Source organism: Hetaerina americana, unplaced genomic scaffold (assembly GCF_022747635.1).
Source record: "Hetaerina americana unplaced genomic scaffold, ioHetAmer1.1.p SCAF_2, whole genome shotgun sequence".
In the NCBI taxonomy this organism is placed as follows: Eukaryota; Metazoa; Arthropoda; class Insecta; order Odonata; family Calopterygidae; genus Hetaerina; species Hetaerina americana.
The window spans coordinates 69050859-69077991 of record NW_027286763.1 but is presented as its reverse complement, the minus strand read 5'-3'; the positions used below and the strand labels follow the sequence as shown (position 1 = coordinate 69077991).

The 27133-nt window shown below is 38.8% G+C and overlaps 1 protein-coding gene across 1 annotated transcript in view; it reads left to right on the top strand.

The window, feature by feature from the left end:
* The first annotated feature begins 450 nt into the window (after nt 1-450).
* Nucleotides 451-27133, top strand: part of LOC139687875 (uncharacterized) — a 62426-nt gene continuing 35743 nt past the window's right edge. The window contains exons 1-2 of the mRNA XM_071585209.1: nt 451-2122; nt 2265-2450. Coding sequence (XP_071441310.1) covers nt 680-2122; nt 2265-2450 — 1629 coding nt within the window. The 5' untranslated portion in view covers nt 451-679. The remainder of the gene's footprint in view (nt 2123-2264; nt 2451-27133) is intronic.

Below are 27133 nucleotides of genomic sequence, written 5' to 3'. Positions count from 1 at the left end.
GGTAGATACTTCCTAATGTAATAAGTAATTAGCTGACGATTTCAAATTTTTAAGTTAAGGAATTACGGAAAAAAGATCATAGTATTATAAATACTAGACAATAGTGACACTGGTTGGACATATTAATCATAACATCTTAAGTATTCCACATTTTAAGTATGTGATGGTCACATTCTCGACTACCAGAATTAATGAATTGATTTTAGTCTTCCATACTTTTAACTGTTTCGATATTAGTTTGGAAAAAATTATTACAACGCTTCATAATGTGAGTATCGACAACAAGGGAGGTTACGCGCAAATATGTTAGATCTTTGCTATTCGTTTGTGACACCCTTAAAGAATAATGCATTATGGACTGCAGCTCGAAGTAAGAGCAACTGAGTGTCACTGTGCGCCGCCAGGTGGACTACTTTTGTTCTTTCACATCAGTTGTCATGACAAGTGGTAGAGGTTGGTTGTGTTCATGAGTACTTGTAGGAAGTAATAGTTTACGTTGAATTCCTGCAGGCATTCTGAAAGTAGTTTCTTTTGAAAATAGTTATCTTTCGTCTTGTTATGTCATTGAATTTGCTCAAGAGGACAATACCATCGGTATCTCATAGGGTATTGAATTCAGGACGGCGACATCGTATAAAATGTGAAATGAAATGTATCAGAATTCTTCTAGATGTAAGTGATGATGCCCCAGGTTCATTGTGCTGAAGGTAGCCGAGTAAAGAATATTAAGAAACAGTTCGAAGTGTTAAGTAATGATCATCCAGTTGAGGCTCATGTTAATAGCGCTTCTGCGTTGGGATATTCTAGTGATAGTAATGTGTTAGAGACATCACCTTGCAACGATCCTCAAAGGCATTTTGGAATTTCCAGGACAAGCAAGCAAAGTACAAATTCTGAAGTAGCTGCCGTGAAACATGATAAGTGTAACATAAAGAGAAGTCCTGCATTCAGGTGTGACAGGATAGTCAAAGGCAAAAATGTAACTGGCCATATGAGAGAAAAAAACATTTCAGTTGAAGACAAAGTGAAGTTATTTGAAGACGGCAAATCCAAATTTTGTGAAAGAATGCCGATAAAAATACAGCGTAACTCTGCTCGTCAAAACACCGATGGAAATGGAGATGGCAGCGTTGTACTTAAAGGTACAATCCCAGATAATAGCTCTATTTATTCAAGGACTGCCAGACAAACAGAAATTTTAGAGACTGAATTATCCAGAGGCCACCATTTAATACATTCTACTCCTCATACTACTCGTGTTAACGTACTGGAAACTGAAGTACCTGTCCATTTTTCTAACTCATCTTTAAATTGTGTATCAAAAAGTAAAAATGTAGTGGAGAATATAAACCTTAATAATGGGTTTTGTGATTCCAAGAAAGAGATTTCATCTGCGAAAAATATAAGAGTTAATAAAGTTAAGTTAAATGACATTTTGCAAAGCCCTTTGCCACGGGGCCCCCCACCAAGAAAACCTCCGAGAACATTTGCTCACCTTTCGCAGTCTGCCGCTATTAATGAAGAACCAAAGCCTTCCCACAGTATTACAACAGGACCTACCGAAAGTGGAAGCTGTCCGAATATCTCGTTTCCCCCGTTGACCAGATGTAACACGGAATCACAAATCCAACTTCGTAATAAGTTAGAGATTGCACTTTCCAAGGTGCCATCAGGAAATACCACTCACAGGTTTTCGGTGGGAGAAACCAAAACCAGCCGTGCACACCCTGTCAAACCCTCATCGAAACCTGACCTTTCCCCATCTGCCTTGTTGGTTGGATGTCTTAGTCTTGGTTGTGTCAATAGCAATCTTTATGAAGAAGTTGGAGCCCAACGTAAATTGAACTCTAGACCAAGTGACAGACGGGAGAGTTTAGATATAAGGCTGTCTTCAGCAGATATTGTGGAGGCCAAAAATAATCTGGTATCATTAATGCGATCTCATAGTGAAGATCATATTTATGCCGTTCCATTTGGAGATTCAACTACACCTGTAAAGTGCAATATTAGGCCAGAGAGTTTAATACGTATCAATTCGGAGATAAAGAGATGTGAGACTCATGAAACATTTAAGGGAGTCACGAATTTTTCACCTCCCGAACCGAATGGTTTACATTATATGGTGAGTTGTTTCAACTACTTTTTTTTAAGAATAAATGATTTTGTCTCAACGATAATAAAACAGACCCAAGCGAGTGTTTTTTTAATCATGTGTCCTTTGAGTTTTAAAAAGACAGTTAATATAATAATTATTCAAATTATAGTGCACTCCTATCGTCGGTCAGGGGAAACTGAGCAGCGTTGATGAAGATATTCCCCAAGTCAATGTTGGGGTACGACTGAATTCTACAGGAATCATCAACAGAGTACAGAAAAACAGTCCATCTCATCTGCACTTGACTGGTTTTATGATGGCATCTGCGGATCCAACAATGGCAGGCCCTAATCAGGTAAGAAATCCAGAACAATTGGCATTTACTTCCTACTTATTCCCATTTAGGAAACATTTTTACATAACGGTGTTCAATGCATCCAAATAGGTTGAACAAGTGTATTAAGGAGTGCATAGAAAATAAATGGCCAAATTTTCATTTTTGACTAAGGGAATCCATGGTTTGATATGATTTCAGCCTGAGGAAAACCTTTTCTCCAAGCGCTATTTAATGTGTTTATCAGGTTTTAAAAGCAAGGCTTTATTAGTCATTGGAGCGAATTCATGAATCATATTTAATACGAATGCTTATATCATAAAATTTACTGCTTTAGTGATTAATGAAAAATATGAAAGTTCCTTATTCAGAAAGATTGTGGTTAACCTTTTGTAATATTTTTGTTTGAAATCAACGTAGTGATTAAATCATCACATTGAAGTAATAAATTTGAAACATTAATTCTCATACCTTCAAGAGTTTGAGAGGTAAAATAATTTTCTCGCAAAAATTGCAATTTGCAAGGAATTGGACATGCCCTCGTGACTATACATTCTGGAAATAAATTTTCCTCATTAAAAATTGAAAATGGAATTTATCATTATATTTCATACTGATGGTTGATTAGAGATCACAGTTTTACATTTCTGGTGCTCCCACATTCCCTGGTCTTTCTTCTAGCTATTCTTTAATGATCCTAACAAGTATATTAGGTGCTAAAGTATGCCCAATCTAGTTCTTCTTGTCCTTATATATATTGGGCCATATATCCTTTTTCTCTTCCACTCATCTGAAAGAAGACACTTTGCTTTTCCACGTAGAATATTATTATTAACCTAAGTCATAGTAAAAATATTCTATGTGGAAAAGCAAAGTGTCTTCTATCATCATGGAGGAATTCCATCATATTCCACCTGAAACTGCATTGTTCCACTCATCTCTATTCTTCCTTATTTCTTTATACCTTAAGCTGCTACATTTAGAAATAATATTTGCATGTTAGTGTGTGGAAACTGGCACAATCATTTCAAATTAACATATGTTTTAAGCAGTCACTAGCTGATAAATATTTGTGGGAGCAAAGAGGCATTAAACCACTAGTAGCAAAAGCAGATAAACAAAGGAAATCAGCCTGAGGGTAGGAAAATTAATAATCTACGTTTATTATACAGGATTTGTACCGGTGATGTTCTTGAATTAAAATGCATGCCACTAATGGCTAATGAAATCCAATTACATAAAAATGGAGCCAATGGGGAGAGACTGGAGGAACTCCAAGCTCCCTTCTGCCTATTGTGATTGATTGGCTTGCACTCTTTGTAAAATTTAACAAGGAACTAATCCACTGTTTCCTTGCTGGTTGGCTGCCTGTTAAAATATGTATCTCCTTTCCTAAAATTTGGTATAAGATTTTCAAAATGCTTGCCCAATAAATGGATAATCTAAACTTTGTTTTCACACTGGTAACAAAATGGTGATGCAGAAAATCAAGAGCACAAAAATGTTTTTTGTCTTTGATTGTTGTCAGTGGCTATGGCAATATTACCACCTCTGATTTGTGATACATTGCTACAAAACATTTCAAGTTGCTCTTACAATCTATACCATTTTTGTGTATCTGAATTTCATTAGACATGAGCTACATGTCATTTGAGCTAGCTCTGTGCTGAAAACCCCATCTATAAATAGAGAGCTGCAATCCCTAGAGTTTGTTTTGATGGGCTAAGGTCAAACTCACCTCTCTAGTGAAAAGAAAAATGGTGTATTAACTTATTCTGGGTGGGAAACTGATTGCGTTACCTGGTATTTTTGTGGTTTCTCAGAAAGATTTGGTACTTTTGTAGCCTGGGTTTATCTGAGGGTTAATAGGCAAGGGTTTCAACTGAATTCTCTTTAGTTAGGTGCGGAATACTCTTCCAAGTTGTTGCATAATTGTGTTGTGTGGTTGGCGGCCGTGACATCATTGGTGGGAGCGTAGCACAGAATGAGAGAGTCGTATTCGCTTTATGAGTCTTTATGTAACCCTTTTCAAGATATGGGGTTCAGGTACCGGGGAGTAGGGACGAGCGAGCGGGGCAAGGCTGGGCATCTCTGGTGTGGTCGTAGGCTCGACCGACGGACACAGAGGTGGCACGGGACGTTGGGAAAGGTGCAGGGTAGTGCTGGGCATCTCTGTTATGGTTGTAGGCTCGACTGATGGACTCAGAGGCAGGGTATCGGTAGAGGAATGGGGAAGGGACTGGGTCATCAGGAGAGGTGCAGGGAAGGGCTGGGCGTCTCTGGTGTGGTCGTAGGCTCGACCAACGGACTCAGAGATGGGGTATCGGGTTAGGAATGGGTCCCTGCTCCAGGAGCGTCTTGCTTTATAAGGCATCGCACCTTCGGGGGAGGGACTTCAAAGTAGCTACATTGTAGGAACAAGGGAATTGGCTAGCGGATATTGTCTTGTCTTGGTTTCCAAGAAACCCGCACTATATCACCATACATTGTCTGGTATGCTGGGGGGTACTCCTTGGGAGAGTTAACCGATAGTGGGGGTTTCCGAGAAACCCACACTACAATTTAAATTAATTAGGATAATCATGTATAGTAATTGATCTAAAGAGCTAAATTGCAAACATTCTATTCAGAGAAGGGATAAAAAAGATAATTATTCATTTCTTACACCTCATGAGTTTGTATGAATATACATACTCAATGAATTAGTCATTCTTAATGGCTTTTTCTCTAGTTTGAAAGTTTTGCCTCATGCCGTTGACTTCCTTATAATTAAAACTTTCTTTTTGTTTAGTTTCTGTTATTTTAATTATTTCAATAAATTGTCGGATTCAGTTCACACATGTAATTCTACTCTTAATGGACTGATTATTGAAGTTGGATAGAATTTATATGGCAGAGCATTGTGGTACTAACCATAGTCATATGTTTTAATCCAAATGATCTCTGGACTTTCAGTTATAATCCTAGCTCTTAGATTTTCTCAGTAGTGAAGCTTCTGGGAAACTAAATATGGCCCAGGGAATGATATTGGGGCCACAATGGCCCTCTCATAATTGAATGGATTTTGTGTATCAAAATGTTTTGATAGATTGAGGTGAGCTGCACCCAACCTGATGTTTGATATTTTTATTTTGAAAAATCAATTTGAGTTTGGGACTATGCTGGTGTACACATATGCAGAGACTTGAAAAGGTTGTGACAGGTAATTTTATCTCTGATTTCATTAAGAGTGTGTAAGACAACAGATTCAATTTATCTTGAAAACTTGTATATCACTGTGGTTAGGTTAAGATATTCATCGAGTCGACTGAAAGAATTGGCTTCTAATGCCAATGGCCGTGTCTTAAATTCCATGATTGTTATTTATATTGCATTCTACCATATTTGGATGCTGTGAGGAGAGAAAATTATTGATGTTCCTGAATTGGCGAATGAGAGATTTAATGGTAACGTTTTTTTTAAAGATTAGGCTGTTGTTATAATTTCACTTGTCCCTTCCTCCACTCTTTTAAGCCCCAATTAAAACCTGATTCTATGTAATTATTTACAATGGTATAATTGAATTCAAAAGTCTTTTGCCTCCCAAGGTAACTGTTAATACCAATTTACCTGATCTCAGCTATAGATTGATGGCCATATAAACAATCAAGGTTTCTCCATCTAAACAATGGCATATCATGAAACCATCAAAAGTTTTTGTTTGTGAACATTTTTCGAAATGTTTTGGTTTCATATCCACGTTTTAAAATTCAATGAGTAAATGCCGCACTCATCTTGCACACAGCTTTCTCATGTCCAAATTTTCAGTTAATATGGGATGTACCACACTTTTTGAAATGCCTACTATATCTTATGTCTGCCAGGTCGTGCACTTTCAGTCGACCATCATCCAGTATCACTTAGTGGATTTTCTTCGCCTTTTCTGCAGTCATCACCTCATTTGGTCAACCAATACAATGCTCATCTTGACAGCTTGTGCGGCTACGTTTAAACTCTGCTACCTAATATTTTACTGTTGTAAATGAATGAGCTGACTCACCCAGAATAGAATCCAGTTCAGCTTTTATATTGGTTGGGCTGAGGCCTTTCAAATGAAAGTATTGTGTCACATAATGATGATGACCAATTTTCTCAATTTTCACAAATTCACTGAAAACGTTCACTATTGATGGCTACTGAACAAATACTAAACGATGTAGTGTCTTCAAACTCAAAACATATGCTTTATAGATTGCATATTTTCTAATACAGTGATATTTTTCCAACCAATATGGCCATCTCTAGGTCAGGCCGGGTACTTATGGGTTTACCATTGTATTAATTGCTTACAGTACACAGGAATACTTGATTAATTTGAAAAGATAGGATGTCAACCAGTCCACGAAATTTAAGAGTTTAGAAAATTTTGAAGCTATGAATTTGGGAAAGTTAGAAAATTCCTGAAAATTTAAAATCATTTCAGCAGTTCTGATGAGGAGCTCACACAAACCAACATATTCACTTTTGAGAATTTTTTATTGTGCTGTATTTTGTGATGTGTGGTATTAATTAATAATATGCATTTGGTATCTATCAAAAGAGCAATTTTTTTCTGAAAGTATTACTTCTTTTAAAATGTTTATCGGTCTTCTATTGTTATTATTCCCTTGATTGAAAATTGGATTATTGTTTGGGAAATGTACATGAGAATCCAGCCAATAACGTGTACCGGAGATGTCATGACATAATGAAGAGAAGAATATCTGATTATTTAATGTTGTTAATTACTTTAATGGAATATACTCATAAGTGATGAATTCTGTGTTTCCTTACCCTTTGTTGGCTGGTAATGTAAAGAGGTGCAGTACGTGACATCATTTCTGTTGGAATGATTTTTCATCGGATCGAAAGCTGACAGTCAGACATATGACGTTTTCTTTCCTTGTGTGCCAGAACCTGCTGTCTGTGCTGGCGGGATTCTGCAACATAACCAAAATTCATCTTTTTGAAACAAAATTAGCTTTCATCATTTCATATGTTTACAAATTGTTTCATGAGGGCCCATTTTTACTGATACATGCCTCATCTGTTTTCCTGATGCTACTTTTATGTAAATATCTTCCAACATAACCGCCAACTTTAAATTTTTTTATCTTTCAATGGCAGTGTTAGTTAACAAAGCACACTTGAAGCCATCTTCCTTTTCTAAGTATTATTTACCTTTAATTCCTGGAAGTACCACATGTTAAGTCATGTATTCATATTATGGTTGATAAGATTCTTTTCCTATATCAATTAAATTTTAACAGGCATATGTAATAGATATACAGAAAAGCATTGCACTAACTTTTTTGCCAATTGGTTTCCCAAAATTTGATGGTAAACCCCAGGTGTTGAGGTCATCAGATAGGAATTCCTCTGATTGGCTGATTTGGGTATTGGGGTCAAATTTTCCATTAATTATGGTGTAAATGTTTGAATTTTCATATCTAGTATGCATATCTTCATTTTGTTTATAAATCAATTATCTAAAATTCACAAAATAGTATATGAGACCATAGTTCACAAGGCAGTTCGTATTATCAGATGTTAACACTAAGGTGGGAATGCACAATAAAGGACCATGCCACACATGCCCCATTTAAATTTATTTTAAATAAATTATAGACTCTCATTTATTTTGCATTTGAGTTCGAAATACAAGGGAGATATAATTGTGTGCTTGTTTTGGTTAAAAATGCGATTGTAGCTTTTTTCAACTGTAAAATTTCTTAAAAATTCATCCTCTGATAAAAAAGTTATTTCATTCCGGTGAACAGTTATGGCAGACATGATTAAGCATTTTGATTCAGTTTTACGGAGTACTCGCGGCTGAAGGAAATTGCAGGACATCACTTTTGGAAAGTGTGATAGGATGTAGCTTGTTACTTCTTTTCTCCTTCAATTAAGCTACTCAGCAAGTATTCAAGTGCCCAGAGGTCTCGACCATCGCCGTGTTGGCGTCACATGCTTGTGTGATTCCATTTAAAACTTACGGCAGACCATCAGCTGCTAGAGGAGAGGCGCCAACAGAAATTGTTCTTTTTCCAGACCCAAGGATGGAAGATGCTGCCTTCCTTTGGGTGAATTTTCATGTCCCACAAATACATACCGGGCGTTGCCCAACCGCGACTTCGGAGTTTTGCATACAGGTTACGGAATAATCCATGCGAAAATTTCCCACGCTCTCCTTGGGTCTTGGAAGTTTGGCTTTTCGTCTACTTAAGAATTAGTGTCGATGCGACTTTGACCTACTCCAGTCTCGTTGCTCCTTAGAAAATAATGCCCGTTCAATGTCTCGGCCAAGCACCCCGCTATCGTTTTTCATATCGGGTAAATATTTACCACTCCGAGCGCCGTGAGCTTTTCCACAACTATGATGGTCGCTTCATAAGTAGTGTTTTGAGTTTCCCCTTCTTTCTCCATGTAAGTTTAAAATTTAGTTGGTTTATTTGAAGGAACATTGACTTTTAAATTGTTCTTTTATCATTCTGAGTCGACGATCGTGATCTCATCGTGTTAAGGACATTTCATTATTTTGTGTTTTAAGACATCGAGTCGTCATTCGCGCCAGGTAGGTAAGTGTTGGTTGTTTCTTATTTCCTCCATACTAGCATCTATTAGTAACTAGTCAATCAATGACCCCTTTTGTAAAATCGTTAAAATTGCGCCATGTTGCCATCCATATTTTCCATGCTAATTATGGTGTGCCCGATGAATTTGTTTGTTGAGTCTGATACTTAGTTTTTTGAGTCCCATACTAAGTTTGTTGAGTCCGATAAAAAGAGTCATCGTTTTGAAACTAGACCATTAATAATTTACCCATCTGTCCACTCCCGCGATTCCACAGTTGGTCCTATATGCTAAATATTCCCGGGCGATTGCATTTTATGAAGTACCTATTTCCCATAATCTTAAGAATAACTGGGTTCGTATTTTCTTCTTTTCGATGAACAAATTTAGAAATATCATGTTTTCTAACTCGTTCCTTGAGTTACGTCATTTGTGGTTATTTCCCGCTCGTTGCTGTAACGCATTGCATTCCCAGATTACTTATATTCCCTTTATCCTTTCGCTTAACCGTATTTAAGGGAAGCACGTGAAAAGTAAGACTTCTCTCGTGCTCACGAGTTCGAATTTTCCGTTTGGGGCTCGGGTGAATATCTCAGTCATTTCGAAATGGCTTCTTTTCGGATTTGATTGACCAAAGTGATGTGTGCAATTATCGTATCTTGTAGTTTTTCATGACATTGGTTATCCCTCCTCCTGTCTCGTGTTTCACCTCTTGGTTCCACATGATTTTTAGGAGGAATATATTCGTGTTCACTTTGCTGGAAAATTTCCCACCGACTGTAGTGAGCGTCGCGTGTATATTGATAAAGACGCAGTGTTTCGTTAAGGTTGGATGCGTGAAGCGAATGGAAGCCGAGAAGTGTTCACGGGATAGTACCAGACGTGGATGAGGTCATCTTGATTAAACGACCGCTGATTTTGGGTAAGAATGCTGCGTCTCTCGGGATTTTACGAAGAACTGCCCTAGTTGGTTAACTCCGCTCATGTTATTTCGGAAATGTGCCAAACGGATGGGGAGTGGTTTTCTTCACGTTAATGTTTCGGCTTGAAATTAACTTGTCCTTAACTTGTGTGTGTGTATATATATATATATATATATATGTATATATATATATATATATGTATATATATATATATATATATATATATATATATATATATATATATATATATATATATATATATATACACACACACACACACACACAGGGTTCGTCCGGAAAATAAGTGTACTGAGCTCAGGAAAAAAAATTTATTGCACTTTTACATATCTTAAGCTAATATTCCTCAAAATAGGACCCTTGTGAGTCGATACACTTGTTCCAGCGGCGTTCCCATTCCTGGAACGCTCCCGCGAAGGCATCATCGGGAACCTCTCGAAGACACGTCGTCACGGCCTCTTTGACGGCGTCCAAAGTCCCGTATCGCGTTCCTTTCAAACTCCTCCTTATCTTCGGGAACAGAAAGAAGTCCGGAGGTGCCAAGTCCGGGCTGTAGGGCGGGTGCGGCAGCGTTGCCACACCGTGCTTGGCCAAGAAGTCCGACACGACAAGCGCGGTGTGAGACGGCGCATTGTCGTGATGCAGCCGCCAGATGTTTTTGATCGCTGGCCGGACGCGGGCGACTCGTTTTCGAAGCCTGTCGAGCACTTGGACGTAAAATGCAGCATTTACAGTTTGTCGTTCAGGTACAAATTCGTAGTGGACGACTCCCCTTTTGTCAAAAAAGACAATGAGCATCGCCTTGATCCGAGATTTGCTCATGCGAGCTTTCTTTTGACGGGGTGATGATGGGGTGTGCCACTCCGCATTTTGTCTCTTCGACTCCGGGTCGTACTCAAAGATCCACGTCTCGTCACCCGAAACAACATTCTCTAAAAAATATGGATCATTTTTGCAGTGATCCGCAAGTTGTGTCGCGATTTCCAAACGATTGAGTCTTTGATCATCACTGAGCACTTTCGGCACCAACTTTGCACAAATTTTTCGCATCTGTAATTGGTGCCTAATAATCTCGTGCACTATTGTTTTTGGCACATTACACTGCTCTGCTATCATCCGAACACTAAGACGACGATCAGAGTTCAGTACATCGCGAACTTTTCGCACATTTTCGTCGGTGAGTGTCGTTGATGGGCGTCCAGGCCGTGGTTCGTCGTCGACCTCTTCTCTGCCCTCCACGAACATCTTGTGCCACCGAAAGATCATGTTTCTGGACATGGCTGACTCCCCGTAAGCCTGGTAAATCATACCGACAGTTTCGGTAGACGATTTCCCAAGCTTTACCGCAAATTTGATGGAATAACGCTGCTCCAAAAACTTCGGCATCGCGTTCCGTGACGTGGGTCGAGCGTGGAGGTTCGCGTTAACAGAGCTCCTCACTACGCCACAGCTCAGAGCCGACTGCCTTTTTCAGCGTCGCTTGCCAACATACCCCCCTCCAATCGCAGCCCGTCAGAGCGGTGCTGGGCGCGCCTGGAGCGGCGGGAAAAAATCAGTACACTTATTTTCCGGACGAACCCTGTATATATATGTGTTATGTGTATATATATATATATATATATATATATATATATATATATATATATATATATGTATGTTTATATATATATGTGTATATTTATATATATATACATATGTGCATACACATATATATGTGTATGTGCATATATATATATATATATATATATGTGTGTGTATATATATATATATACACACAGTAATCAACCCGAAGGTCGGTTTGGTAAGTGAGTCCACCCAATACTAAGCCCGACGGCGTGTGAAATTCACACGTCAAGGTAGGGGGCCAGTTCCTTTCCCTGTGCCGGTTATGGTTTCCCAGGAAGACCTGGTACCCGAGAAATCACTTTAGCTTGGTGGAGCTGCAGGTGCCCAGAGTGCCTTGCCCGGGAATCGAACCCGGGACCTTCCGATCAGTAGTCCAACGCTCTACCCCCTGGACTACCGCGACCCATATATATATATATATATATATATATATATATATATATATATATATATATATATATATATATATATGAGTATTTATTCGCCGTTTGGCGGGATTTCGTGTTTGAATGTGTATATATATATATATATATACTATATATACTATATATAGAGTTAACCCTTCCAGAACGACAGCTAGCACTTGAATACAGTGTGGAATAATAATGACGTAATAAATAAATATATATACATATATTTATTTATTATACATATATATATATTAATTAATTATATATATATGTATAATTTCCACGTCATTAATATTCCACACTGTATTGAAGTGCTAGCTGTCGTTCTGGAAGTGTTAACTTTGAGAGCCGTCGTGTTATTTTGGCTTAATTTTTTATTCTACGTGCCTGATATTTAATCACCCCTTGCCGCAAATCCTAACGGTGGCTTGGAGGGGTACAAGAACTTCTTCTTGTATTGCCGAATGAATCTATGGCTGCGTTTAATCGAAAGAGATCTCATGAAAAAATAAAATAGTTAAGTTCACCGTTGTTTTGTGACTTCACTTAATATATTTCATTCATGCAGTAAAATGATATAACGTGACGCCTCAAATTATTAAGTTTATTCAATATAAAAAACAAAAACATTTTTAATTATATATAGATTGAAATGTTTTTATTTCCGCGCTTTCATGCCTTTTTTTCGTTGAAAGTCACATAAGAAGGGCATTTGGGTGTTTACTTATCTTGTTTATAATCGCAATCACCCACTCTCATGACACTGACATCCCTATAGATACAAGTTACCCTGTATAATGTGCTTGGTGGTCGGTTGGTGACCTGTTTTTTTTTGCCTGTCCGGTGTGGCGGATTCCACTCGGCACCGGTGTGGCGGTCTCGTCCACTTTCTATGGGCTATCTGGTGTGTTATTGAATGTTGCTTGAGTTACCAGATTTTTTGCCTAATATTGAATTATGTTAACTTGACTAGTAACTCTGGGTTTTATGTCCAAGGTATATTGTCCAAGTTATCTCTCTCCAATTTAAAGGGTAACCTATTGATAACGGAGAAATGAAGTTCGCGAGCTGTCGCAAAAGTTGGCTGCTATTCTGGATTCTTCAGAACTAAACAACTTACAGTCGACTCCGTTTAAAGTTACTGTCGCGGCACCTCCCACAGTTTCTTAGAAATTACAGTTATTTAAAGTTAGTTATGCTACCGCGGGAACTTTCTGTCAAGGTATTGAAAATTACGGCATATGCGTCTTCTTATAGCGAACTATTTTCTTGCAGTGGTCGATACCAGTCAAATGGTTATTATCAACTTTTGTTGAGTCTCTTCGAATAGAATTATCATAGTTAAAAGCCAATTGGGATGGTTAAAAGATAAAGAGAGGCAATCAATTCGAAAATTTTGCGAAGACTTTTAGATATGTTCAAGCAACTACGTACGTTTACTTGAGACACCGAGGTAATTATCATGGCTCCAAATTACGTTGGTTTATTGAACCAACAGGATTAAAGAGAAATAGATCCTATCACTGATCGATTCAAAAAATCGTTTTTGATAATGAAGGATAATAAAAATCTTTAAATTTTTACCCTGTATATCCAACTTCAAAGACCATGGTTTAGGCAACTTGTGTCGTTATTATTATCTTGATAATTTCACAAGTTGTCCACGGTTATATGCCCTGCGCTCCTCACATCCCTAAAAAAATCAAACGCAACCACTCCGACAGCAATTCAAAAAGCTAAATTCAAAGCTTTATTCTAACGGGCTCTAGTCAACCGTTCCCTCCGAATTTCGGGCGATTCTTCCTTAAACTCGTTTTTTTATTGCCATTTTCATTCCCGTTTTCGAAAATCCGGCCGAATGTTTTATATACACTAATGGATTCTTTCATACGTGATACTCGTATTTAGCTCTGTAGTCATATTTCCTGAGACATTACTCACGCTTCCTTGTAATCCGTCTACCTCTTTTACCTCATAAGTTAATCTTTTATTCTCTTGGCAATAACTGCAACTTCTGCCTTAAGCTTCTTTCCTAAGCTATAGATTACTCAGTATGTATTGTTTTCCTCGTTATTATCTCACCTCGTCCAACACAGTCATAGGCAGGTGCATGTATCTCCTTGATTCATTTTATTATTCAATTTTTCTGAATTCTTTGCCTGGAAACTATACTACACCTATATACTGTACAGGGGGTGATTACACATCAGACTACTTTTTACCCAAAATACCTTTCCCCTCTAGTGCGGTCGGATAAAGTTAAAATAATTAAAAATGCTCCCCCCAGCTAACGCCACTACTCCCACTCCGCTAATTCACCTGCGCGCTCTTCAGTGATTTTTTAAAACTGGTGAATCCATTATGACTCGCCCTGTTTAAGTTAGGAAAATATTAATTAAACCAAGGAAGATTTAAGGGAAATGGAAGGAATTTATAGAGGAAATATATGTTAAAAAAACATGAAGCCGGCTATTATGCGTAGAAAGAGGATATGAGATAGATGAGGACAGCTTAGGTACAGATATACTTGATAGTTTGATAAAAAGGTCATTAAGGGAACTGAAATCAAATAAAGCTATGGGGGTAGACAAACATCCTGCGGAACTACTCCAGGCTTTAGGAAAATGTGGAAGATGAGTTTCTATGGACACATTTGTAGCTTTAATGAAAAAGGAACTTTGCCAGAAGATTTCGTCATCTCAGTTCCTTTTTCAAAAGAGAGAAAGGCGGCCATATGAGAGGGATATAGAACAATGCTTGATTTCGCACACAGCTCAATTGATGCTCAGGATCAATAATAAGAGGACAGAGAAGATGGCAAATAATTACTTAGGGGATGATCAGTTTGGGTTCTCATAGCGGAGAAGCACGCGCGATCCCATAGCGGTAGTGTCACAAATCGAGAGGATCATAGAATGCAATCGGGATGTATTTTTGTATATTTCGTAGATTTTGAGAAGGCGTTCGTGTGAGTTTTGTAGAATTAATGAATGTGTTGCAGAAATTAGGGGTGGATTGGGGAAGAGGGTCAATGTGTGTGTGTTCATTATCAGTCATGCTTTTTAACGTATATCTTAACGAATTTGTGAAAGAGGCATGGGAAGAACTGGAAATGAGAATGAAATTCGGTGGTGAATTCATAAAATAATTTAGATTTTCGGATGATCAAGGTTTAAGAAACCATTCAGCCAAGGGTTTGCAGGTATTGTTGAGCGCATTGCAAATCCTCTGCGATAAGTATCGAATGCGAGTCAATGTAATCGAAACAACTGTTTTGAGGCTTTCGAGGGAGAGGTTGCTAAGTTAAATATTAAAATAGAAATTCATATGTTAGAGCAAGTGGAAGTTAACCTGTCTCTGAAGGGTTATGGACCAAAATGGTAACTACAGTTGGGGCATAAGAAGGATTGCATTGGGCAAAGAAGCTTTTACACGGAGGGAAATAATGAGGAAGAGGTTGAGAACGGATATTAAGGAAAGGCTCATTAAAACTTTGACATGGCTCATGGTTTTATACACTGGGAAACTGCCATTGAAGCTAGGTGATGGGCATAGAATCGACTCTTTTGAAATGTGTGTATGTGTGAAGAAGGATGGAAAATGTGAAATGGACAGAAAGAAAAACAATAAAGAAGTGCTAAGAATGGTGGGCGAGAGAGGAGGTTGCTGGTGGAAAATCAAAGGAGGCAGGTTATATATATATATATATATATATATATATATATATATATATATATATATATATATATATATATATATATATATATATATAATATATATATAAAATATATATAATATATTTTATATATATATATAATATATATATAATATATTATATATATATATGTATATATATAATATATTATATATATATATGTATATATATATATATATAATATATATAATATATATATATAAAATATATATATATAATATATTATATATATGTGTATATATATATATATATATATATATATATATATATATATATATATATATATAGTACAATACACAGTAACACACAATATAGAAACACAAAAAAAGAAGAACACTCACACGTTATTTCTTGATATTTCGACGGAAACAATCCGTCTTCCTCTGAAGATATAGAAGTAATGACTGCTCAATGACTGCTCACTGACTGCTGACTATATATATATATATATATATGTATGTATATTCAAATCGTTTTGATTGGGAAAGGGATGTTTTAAGACTAATAGATGAAATGGCATTAAGCAAACGAGGAAGAGATAGGAATGGGATAGACATGATGGACAGAATAAAGAGAGGAAAGAAGTATGCGGAATCGAAAAGGGGCTTGTTGTAGTTTTCCGATGACACGTTGTGTTTTGCTAGGAGAGGTAAGGAAAGGTATCGTTGTACCATTTTATAGACTGCAAATCCAAAACTTACCTTACATATACGTGTGTATATCAAATTGGAAAGTGGCGTGAAGAATAAATGTACTGACAATTTTGAGAATACCCAGAAAAAACTGTCTTTGTATTCTTATTCTTCACGCCATTATTGGTTGACTTATGGAAAAGGGCAAGAAAAGAGGAAATGGGTATTTTGAGCGGAAGTTGAGCGTTGTTTTAACTTAAACAAGAAATAGCGACTGCTGTACCGTCATGAAACAGCGGCGTTTTGGAAAATCATTCAACGATTCACTTGGCCCTCTCTCCTGGAGGAAGGAGGTTTTTCCTTCTCTTTGTCTCACTCGAGATTCCGTCAACGACCCCACCCGCCGCGGAACTTCGCTGTGTCGAGTAATGCCGAAGGATCACGAGGGTCTCGAAGCAGCCCCCGTCATTGCATTACTTTTTTTATTCTCTCACCCGCGTTACGGGGCAACGAGCTCGGTTCTCTCATTAGCTAGGCCCGCTCTCCCACGCTGTCGTCCTCGGGCGGAATGGTCGGGGGTGTTATTCATTCTCACGACGATTGTCTTACTGCTTCCATTCCCTCACGCTACTGCTTCACCGCAGGGCTACGCCCACCTCGTCTCGCCCTCCCCCCACTCGGACACCTTCATGTCGCATTCCTTCCCCTCCCTCGAACTTTCCCACCCATTCACTCCTCCCCCCATCTCCATTCCTCTCCATCTCTCTCCTTCCCCCATATCCCTCCCTCTCCACCTTTCTCCCTCCCTCCCCCGTCGCCGCCGACCTCTCAACCAAAGGGACGGAAAGTGCCCATCTTGGGGGACGACGCACCATAAACGGCAAGTTGGCCGTGTCCTGCCTCGCGATTTGGTCAGCTCGTCATAGTCCTCCTCACCAATCCCGTACTCTCACCCAATAGTCTCAGACCGAAGCTGGCGGGAATGCAATCGCCCACGTCGGAAGGGATGGGTGGAAGGATGCCACTACTCGGTTTGGCCTCCGGAGTCGAATGACGAGTTCACTTGTCGGGTGGTGGGCTTTGGCCAGGATTTCAGTGTCACTACGAGATGATTGCAATTCTAAATATGAGATGTAAACAGCCAAATGCCCTTCTTATGTTTCTTTCAACGAAAAAACGGCACGAAAGTGTGGGAATGAAAAGATTTCAATCTATTTATAATTTAAAATGTTTGTCTCCCTAAAATATCCCGTCTCTTTTGATTAAACTTAATAATTTGCGGCGTTCCGTTGTATCGTTTTGATCATGAATCCGTTGTGAATATTGCAAAGAAAATCCTTGCCAATTCATTCGATTTTTTATGCAAATTTGACAGAATTACTGAACTTTTTGTGTTTAATAAGAAATATATATATTGTAATGGGTGACATAAAAAAAATCGAAGAAAAGTTTGCTAAAAAAATTCTTGCCCTTTTTTCGCCATTGGAAGCTTTAATCCAAGTACATTTTAGGCCCCCAGGCTTACGTTGCTCTGCCCCTATTCCATCGATGTGCTCTTTTGGACGTATGTGTTGGTTACCTCCTGCACTTCTTCCGAAAGATACCTGATTGGCAACACAGCATGTTCCATAGGGTCCCTGCCGTGCATATGCACCTTGTGTACTGTTTTGGACATATAATACCAACCGTATAGTCCCGTATAATTGTGGGCGCTTTCAATTGCAAATACATGAATCTTCTCGTAGTCTATATGTAATCCACAACACAAGGCCTCTAGCACTATGCAGAATCTTCGTATTAGATCCTCATTTAACGTAATGATGATATTTTGGTAGGGTCCTCGAAAAACCGACTAGCAGTGTTCCCATCATTGCTGTTTTCAGGACCGGCTTTCGGTTTGTCGACCTTCAAACCCATTTCAATCTGGAAGCGATCTTGGATCGACCGCTGTTAGCGATAACAACCTCATAATCAGCTACTTTCTGTTCGACCTGCCACTTATGCACTGGTAATGTGTATGATAAATGCAACAAACATTCATATATTGTAACTAGTGCATGCAAATGAGATATACCATATTGTAAGTTTTCAATTTAAATGGGATAATTCGAAACTTCATCATCTTTAATCTGGACATGCCAACAGCGCCATTATCATCACAGGTGACAGTAACTGCAATCAATAATAAAAATATATTGTATAATGGTTTCTAACGGTCTATATTAGTAGCTAGTAAGCCCAGAATAATAGTTATCGATAGGGCCAGAGAAATAAATTGAGAGACCGCTTACAGCCGCGCACTCGGTTCGTGGCACAAAACTTAAATAATTTGGTGCTATAACTAAACTATTATAAAAATATTAATTTATGTTTTTACTATATTAAAGCTAAATGAATTGTGAACAATTTTATACAATGCATGTACAAGATTGTATCGGAATTATTTGGGATTTTCGATTGTTTTCGAGGTCCAACGTCTTTTTCAGCTCGAAATCAATATACTTTTTGTTGTTAATTTATTAAGAAAGTAATACAAATTAAAATTATAATCTATGAAATCAAAAACACCGTCATCTGGCGATTTTATTTTTCAAAATAAAATGCCGCCGTTTAGGAAGGTGTGGCAGCGATTTTTAGTGAACTTCGCACTTCTGCATCTACGCGCCATGCACTTGTTACCTGCGCGGAGGTCAATTTCGATTTGAATAGAACGGCAGAGGCGCAAGTTCATGCCAACCTGCGGCGGATCCATTTTCAGGAACCGTTACTTTAGCCAATTTAATGGTCAAAACACCGTATAGAGGGATTTCATTTTGCTCGATTTGGCCAGGTTTTGGGGACTTTTGACCAATGTCCGTCGCTTGCGCGGTTCATTGCTTTCCTTGTGGGGACACCTGTTAAGAGATCCGATGCCGAACGACCCTAGGAAGGACCTTTTTGGTGGGGTTTATTTAACGCTTTGGCAAGTTCTGTTGAATTTTGAGTGCTGTATGTGGCACGAAACTTTTATTGTTTTTTAAATTTGTGCTTGATCATCCTGGCTAGTGAATACACTGGGGAGCCGATGCCAGGAACCACAGCGTATGGGGGTGGATGGTTTGTAAATGTCGGGCATGCCGTAAAACATGGGAGCCACGGGACACATCTCTATCACTTCCTCTTTTCTTCAGGTTTGAGGGTAGCTGGAATGTTCTTGGGGTTGCAAATCACGGATTTGTACTCTTTCTGGAATTTAACTGTGGGGTCTTTAATTATCACTTGAATATGATTATCTTATATTAAGGTTGAATGAGTGGGGTTTTCGCTGGGGTATTTTCTCCCCTCTTAAAAAATGCGCTAAGGTTATGAGCAAAGACACTTCATCATATGGTGCTCCGTCATTTTAGCAACTTCACAATCTATCGTCATATCTATTAATTCCTTCTCGCCATTTTGAATGCACGGGCAATAATTTTTGACCTTTTTCTTGCATTTTTAGTTCTTGTGCCTTGAATTGGTGATTTGACAAATTGATGACTCGATCTTGAAAAGCATGATGGGCAGGTTTAGGACGTACGGTTTCTTTGCTGTCTAATGGGCGTTGTCTTCCTTTCAAATTGAGCAGCTTTTCCATTACTGTCTGCAATTTTTTGAACGCGATCTCACTTGAAGAATTCTGCATGTCCGGGTTTTCACCGCGTTGTTGTTTGAAGCCGACAACAGTTTCGCCGAAGTTTCATCCGGCGTCTTCAGGTCGAAGACCTGAATGAAACGGATGCTTGGCGAATGAAACTTCGGCGAAACTGTTGTCGGCTTCAAACAACAAAAAAATCTACGCGAACGCGAAAATCTACGCAGCGATCTCACTTGTTAGGTACCTTACTCGATCGTCGAAGGAGGTCCATTCTGCCCAGTGTAAGGCATGTACAAACTCAGTGTAGAGAAGATTAATAGTAGTTGGCCGGCTAATTTAACTTAAGTGTCTATAAAAATCGGTGAAACACTTACGTTTTACCCATGCAAAATGTACCTACCTATTAAGCGCGATAAACATTTAAAATTGTGATTCTCATTCGTCACGTCTAAACGTATCAGTAATGTTTAGGAACCCTATGTTTAGGAAATTAAGATAGACAATCGACTGTATATTCTCAGAAATTCATGTTAAGAAGCCAGAAGATATATATACAGCATGTATATGGCTTTGAGCCAGTTGTTATTATTTGCTACTACAAACTTTCATATCAGCCATCTACGAAAAACTGACCAAGCTAGTATCGTTAGGAGGAATTAAAAAGAGGATGTTACCCAAACTTTGGGAGTACTATAAAAAAATAAAGAATACATTCGACGGGGTTCCTTTTCGAAAAATAGCTGCTGAATCCATTCTTACTTTAATAGTTGTTTAATAGTTCTCAATAGTTGACTGAAAATGTAATGTAATTATCCAAAACTTACGGAGAAGTCGATTATGGTTTTTAAAACCTCAGAAGTTTACGAATTCCATAACGAAATCAGAATGCCATTCGATTTTTTAAAATTCTTTGAACCACAAAGAAGAAAAACCCAGTGGTGGTCGTTGCGATATTTCTGTGCTATAATGAATTCATTCTAATGCATTGCATAGGTATAAAACATTGTGCAGGCATGCAACGCACGTCACTGAAAAGCTTTGAAGGAAATTTGAGCGAGTATTACACGAAACTGAAAATCAAGAACAATGCCGCCCTAGGGAGCCCTTTTAGAAAATATGTATGCTTATTTTGAAATGTGAGAATAGGACCATCTCTGGCAAAGCGAAATCGATAAAGATATATTTCTGTGCAGGACGTTCTGTATTTTGCTCGAGAGAAAAGGGCAGGAAATGCATTGGATGCTGGTAAAATGGCCATAAAAGTTTATGCTTGCGGCCGGGTAAAAGCATTTCGTTGAAGGTAAAGCATGAAAATGCATGACATTATTTTGCTTTATAACTGAAAAGTACATTTTGAATTGAAAAAGGCAATTTTTTCAGAAATTTGACTTTTGTTATTTTCCTTTTTTGGACTCAAGCAGTTTTAAAGTGGTTTAGACATGAATCTAGGATGTAATAGGTGTACGATTTGATCTAGGGCTAAGAACATTTTGGAGTTATCATAATTAAGAGTACGAGTAGAATGCGTCTAGTGCATTGGTAGCCTTGGCGACATTGTTATTGGGAGCAGTTGCTTCCCAGGATTCGCTACTATCATTATATTCGGGCAATCACTTGTGAAAGAATCAGATCCAGAAACGTTTAACCGGGGAAGAAATACCCTTTTCCTTTTTGAAGGGCGATGAACATTTTTAATGCCGTGAAAATATGTCAGCATAATTGTCCACTCTTGATACTAAATCTGCTAGGATCTTTTTAGACCTGGGACGAACGTGAGGGTGAGATGTATAACCGAATTATATTAAGATTGTGTGTAATTTTTATATGGGGCAAAGCTTTGTGAACCATATGTATGAATCAAGCTATTGCTGACGGCCTTATTTGAATCTTGTGTTTTATTCGAAAGCTGTTAAACCATTTTCATCACTCCGTGAAATCTTGTTCGCGTTCTTCAATCTTATAAAGTTTTGTGCTTATCCGTCTTTTTTCAAGTATGTTAATGCCAGTTTAACTTTAACTCCTTGTTTTCGAGTTTTCCTTTCTATTGCTACTAAAGGGAGCGAAACGTAATTTTAATGCCGCTGGGTAAAGTCTAATGGTCTAAATAGTATATCAGATGATGAAAGTTCGTTGTTTCGAATCATGTTTGAGATCTTTAGCATGCAAACTCAAGCTTATTATTCGATTTTTAAAGAATGGAATACATAAGTAATCGCCGTGCCGTGAGATTACGCGGCGCAGTAGCATCCTGTTATGTTTTTTCTTGATGATGGGGGCGTACAGATAAGGGGAACGTTGCATGCCTTTTAGATTTCACGATTTCCGGCAAATAAATGGAATGGGAACTGTTTCCTTTCTACTGTCAAACCTCTTCAGGATATTTTACATTCAGCGCCATTTATTTGTTGGTGGATGTGGGGATCCAAGAATTAAAAAAAAAACATATTATTGAGTAATCGTGGAACGTTCTGGTGTAAACTCTTGTTATTTAGATATACATTTGATTAAGGGAAGGGGAGAGAAAAATGATTGGGGTGGTGCGATCGCTAGCATAGGGACTCCCTACTGTTAGGGCCGTTGTTTAATTTCGGAGCTTTTTCATATGCCTCCCGGTCCGCACTTCGGGTTTTGCTTGGAGAACACTTGCAGTGCAGCACTCGATGCAACGAATGCGTTTAGGGTATCTCTTTCAAGATGGAGCATTCTAAACCGTTTTCTCCCATGGTAAATTTCGTAGAAGAGCGGGGAGAGGTCTGATCGTTGAGCGACAACTCTTCATGTTCTCCTGGCTACCCCAATGGGCGAACCTAATTGATCGAGCACCTGTCCCAGTTGGAACTAGATACTTTTGCAGTGGAGCGAGCGCGCTCTCCATCCTCGCACCGACTGCAAAACAAGGAAAGGGAAGAGAAGGGCGGGAAAGATTTCCCAACTCGTGAATAAGGCGTTTGCGAGTCCACAGTCGAGCGCCTTGTTCAATACCGAAGTCGTCACCCCTTCTCCCGGCGCCACGCGAGGATGGCGAAGAAGGAAAACTTGACCGAATTTCCCTAATAGTTTTTTTCTTCCTTTCCTTCTCTGTAGGTCGGTTGAGATCTCATTTTGCGTCTGGGATGTGTTGATTGTATTGACTTCCTTCCCGCGAGCGCGTGTCAGGTCGTTTAAAGTATTAATTGTTGCATTTAAGTAAAATGATCGATTTTAATTGTGAATAGGTCTTCTCTTGAGCTCGTACATATTATTTGCGTGTGTGCTTCTGGTAAGATTGAAACATAGGCATATCCGGAGAGTATACAGTATGTCATTGAAGTGGGCTAAACAAGATAGTTCAGCCCACTTCTGGTGAATTATAAACCCTTTCGAATTCTAAAATTCACTTTTTTACTTTTCGAGTATTTTTTTTTGCTTTTAAATTGCTGTAGAATCTTACGTTCGATGTTGTTAAAAAAACACATTTTCTTCGGTACGTGGTATTTGGCTGGGTATCCAAGAGTATTTCAAAGATGCAAAAAATGTTAGTTGAAATTCAATGTTTCTATTTCGCAACCAGTGAAAGTTAAGCTGATATCGATGCAGGATCTGCAATTCACTTGCCTTTTTATGTGAGCGCGATATAAATGAATATTGTTTTCGCAGGGTGTATCCTGAACCAACGGTGTGCTAATATATGTACTTACTGTGATGCACAACTTTAACGAGCTTTATTTTCTTTTATATTATTTTTAGTTAGGCCATACGGTATTAAAAGTAGATGGAATAATAAATTTGAACACCGATAACCGAACATTAGATTTGCCTGTGTATAGGATTCCACCGTTTTTCAATTTAGTGCATATTTCTGTGGCATCTTCCATCGAGCCCCTTCGAACAGAACCACTGAATGTTTGTGCATTCGTGCTCTCGGTTTAATGGACTCGAAAGTAGAAGAGCTGGGAAGAGAAATCCAGAAAGAGGGTTTTTGAAATCATAAAATGTTCATTATTTCATGCACTAGAGGAAGTTCTCGCTAAGGGAGTCACTCGCCTGTTCTCTTTCCTTACCGCGCAACGCTGATTATGCATTATTTCGCCTCCTGCCCCTCGTTCTCAGAGCCAAGAATTCTTAATGGGTGCAGTGACGGGAGAGTAGATATTGCTACTCGGAAGACGTCGCAATACTTGTTGTAGACTCGGTCATTTAATTTTGAATGACTGAATTTTCCATGTGTGACGAATCAGCGGAGGAATGCTTTTCCTTTTCATTTTTTTATGGGAAACAGCCGCTCGACCAGGCATTCGTCGAGCTAATGGGTCCCATGCGGTCTTATCAGTTTTGTAGCAGTTGTTTAGAAGTTTGCCATTCGTAATGCATGAGTATATCCCGTGATACACCCCCCCCTCCACACGCCCCCGCGGCGGCTTGTGGGGTATTTTGTGGATGTGGATGTGATTTGAATATAACTCCAAAATATAAATCGTTCGCTTTATAAATGAGTCTTAATTTAAATACAAATAGTTAATAAATGGAAAAAGTCGAATGGTAAGCAACGATATTTCTGTTTCACCGTCTAAAGTATTTTCACTAAATATTACTAATATGACACTTAGGTATTTTTTATGGTCACCACATACTTTTCCATTGTGATGATAATGGTTGAGGAAATGATCACGGGAACGGTATTCATTCGAGAGCCAGAAGTGAGATGTTTGTGTTGTTTACTACACAATTCTTGTAAAATAAAATGTGGCAACGGGAAGTTTATTTGCTTCTTTTATTTAATTTAAAGGTTTATTTACGTGTGGTTACGTAGTATGTGTGTATATATACAGGACTCAGTCCATATATACCATATCAGGTCTCAGTCTCAGATACACATCTCAGTCCACTGGACTTTCCATGGTGAACTGAGAATTAAGAGGTTTTGTTGACATAAAATAATGGAACACATGACCAGAGCACATCCCAACCAACTAACTAACCCCCACCCCGGAAAAAATGGTCAAGATTCATTGAATAGTTTTTAAATGAGAACACTTAACTTACTGAAGGATCGCCGTACATGCGGACCATTGCGTGAATTCTAATTTACCTGTATATACTAGTGCTTAATACAAGAAGCCACTCGGCAGCAGATCATTTTCTAAGTAAAAATTATTCGATTACTCAGGAGGGAGAGGAATCGATTTTCCGCCGTCCTTGCCAGTTTGCTTGTAAAATAGCGTTACTTCCCTGTAGCCTTTAGATTTCGTTCTTTTGAAAAATGTCTCATCGCTACTTGCCCCGCACCAGGCAACGGCAATCGTTCGCTTGTGCTCCCACAGCGCTCTTCGCTCCGACCTTGGGAGGGGTCTACCTACGGGTCCCTAACGTCATGCTCTAATGCACCCTCAGTTTTATTTGGTCCTTTCATGCCTTTCTCCACCTGTTCTCCCTCCTGCCTTTCTCCTACCCTCGAACACGTGGAGGGAACCCTTGAGAGCCCTCCATGCTCATCTCTGGCTTTCATTTAAAGGTTGCCGCTGTCGGAAAAATCGCGTGTAAGTCGGCAATTGCTTAATTTAATAAAAAATGGAGGAAGGGGCCAAATTTGTTGAATTGAAATCATCGAGAATGGAAGCCCATGAAATGAATTGTCACCCTGTCACACTGATACTTGAGTCTTAACATGAGCGGTCAAAACCGTGAAATGGCAAATATTTCGCTCGTCGCACTCTAAAGAGAACTAGGATCGCAGAAATACGAGTTTCAAGGTTGCCCTAATTTATTCTGAGAAAATACTTCACCAGAAAGTTGAAACTTATGCTGTTACTCAACATAATCTCCCTATAGACGTACTTATTTTTCACTGCGTGTGCAGCATGATTCCATAGACGCCGAGATTTTTTTTGTAGATTCCCTTCTGCCCACCGGAAAATTGCTAATGGTCCTTGGCTGAGGCTTCTTGGGTTAGTTATCACGCAACGTTCGTCCTTCGCCGAACTGTCGCGCCCAAGAAAGCGCATTTTTAACATCCAGCACAGCATCATCGCATGCCTCACTCAATTGACGTCGAATTTCGATGGGCGTTAAACCACGCGAGTGGAGAAGACGAAGATCGCGCTGCTCTTGTAATCTAAAGGACGTCATTTTAAGCATTGAAAACTCTACTCATTCTAGCGGTAGCCATGCAAACCCTGTGTACTGTACGCTACAACTATTAATTTATTACACACAGAAAGAGACACCGAGTACTTTATGAAGGCAGATCGTATTTTTTCCTCGCCCAATTAAACTCACCGATCGCTGTTATACGTTATTTGAAGTATTACAATTTACGCAGTTTCCAACAAATCTCCTGAGGAAATGATAATTAAGTTTTCTGACGCCGTAATGTGCTTTAGTCCAAGTCTCAAAACCTTTTCGGGCCAGAAACCTTCTCGTCCGCCGGATGGTAGTTCGGCAATCGGAAGACTTAAGAAAGCCCCTCTTCCGTTGGAATTTGTTTTTTTTTTTGCCCTCACCCGCCTTTTGTACCCTCATCCGATTCCCGGTCGAGAGCATGTGGTCAACGTGGTAGCACCGCTTGGGGCGGTCGATCATATGATTGAGGCGGCGATCGTCATTTAGTTATATATGGAGGTAAAGTGGGATTTCCATTTTAACTTCTCGTACATCTGCACAATACCCCGCCAGGAAGTGTAGCGGGGTGATGGGTCACCGGTCTTTTATGCGTCAATATTCGCTTGCACATAAAACTTATTAAAATATAAATCTGAAAATAAATTTGTTGGTTTGTTTGGTGACACATTACGCCAGGGCGGTAAAGATTTAAGGCTTTCATTTTTTGCATGAATAGGGTAAAAATTCACCAAGTAACGTAGGCCAAGTCCAATTTGGATGCTCTTTTCTGGAAATTTTTGAGATAAAAAAATTCGATAAAAAACATTTTCACTCACTGATGGAAACACGTTTCCCAAAGAATTAATATTTCAATTCGATCACTTCAATGAGGAGCGGCAATAATACGATTTCATTCTTTCTCTTGCTATTTTATCATTTACAAACGTACATTATGATCTATGTCTACAGCTGAGCAGAAGCTTCGCACATTATAAAAAGCTGCTGCAAAATTCGATAGTCTTGGTTAATTACTTCAAAGTGCATCACTTTTTTCGGTACAAGCAGCCCTCCGGGCAATGCCGAGGAAGAACGCCAAAA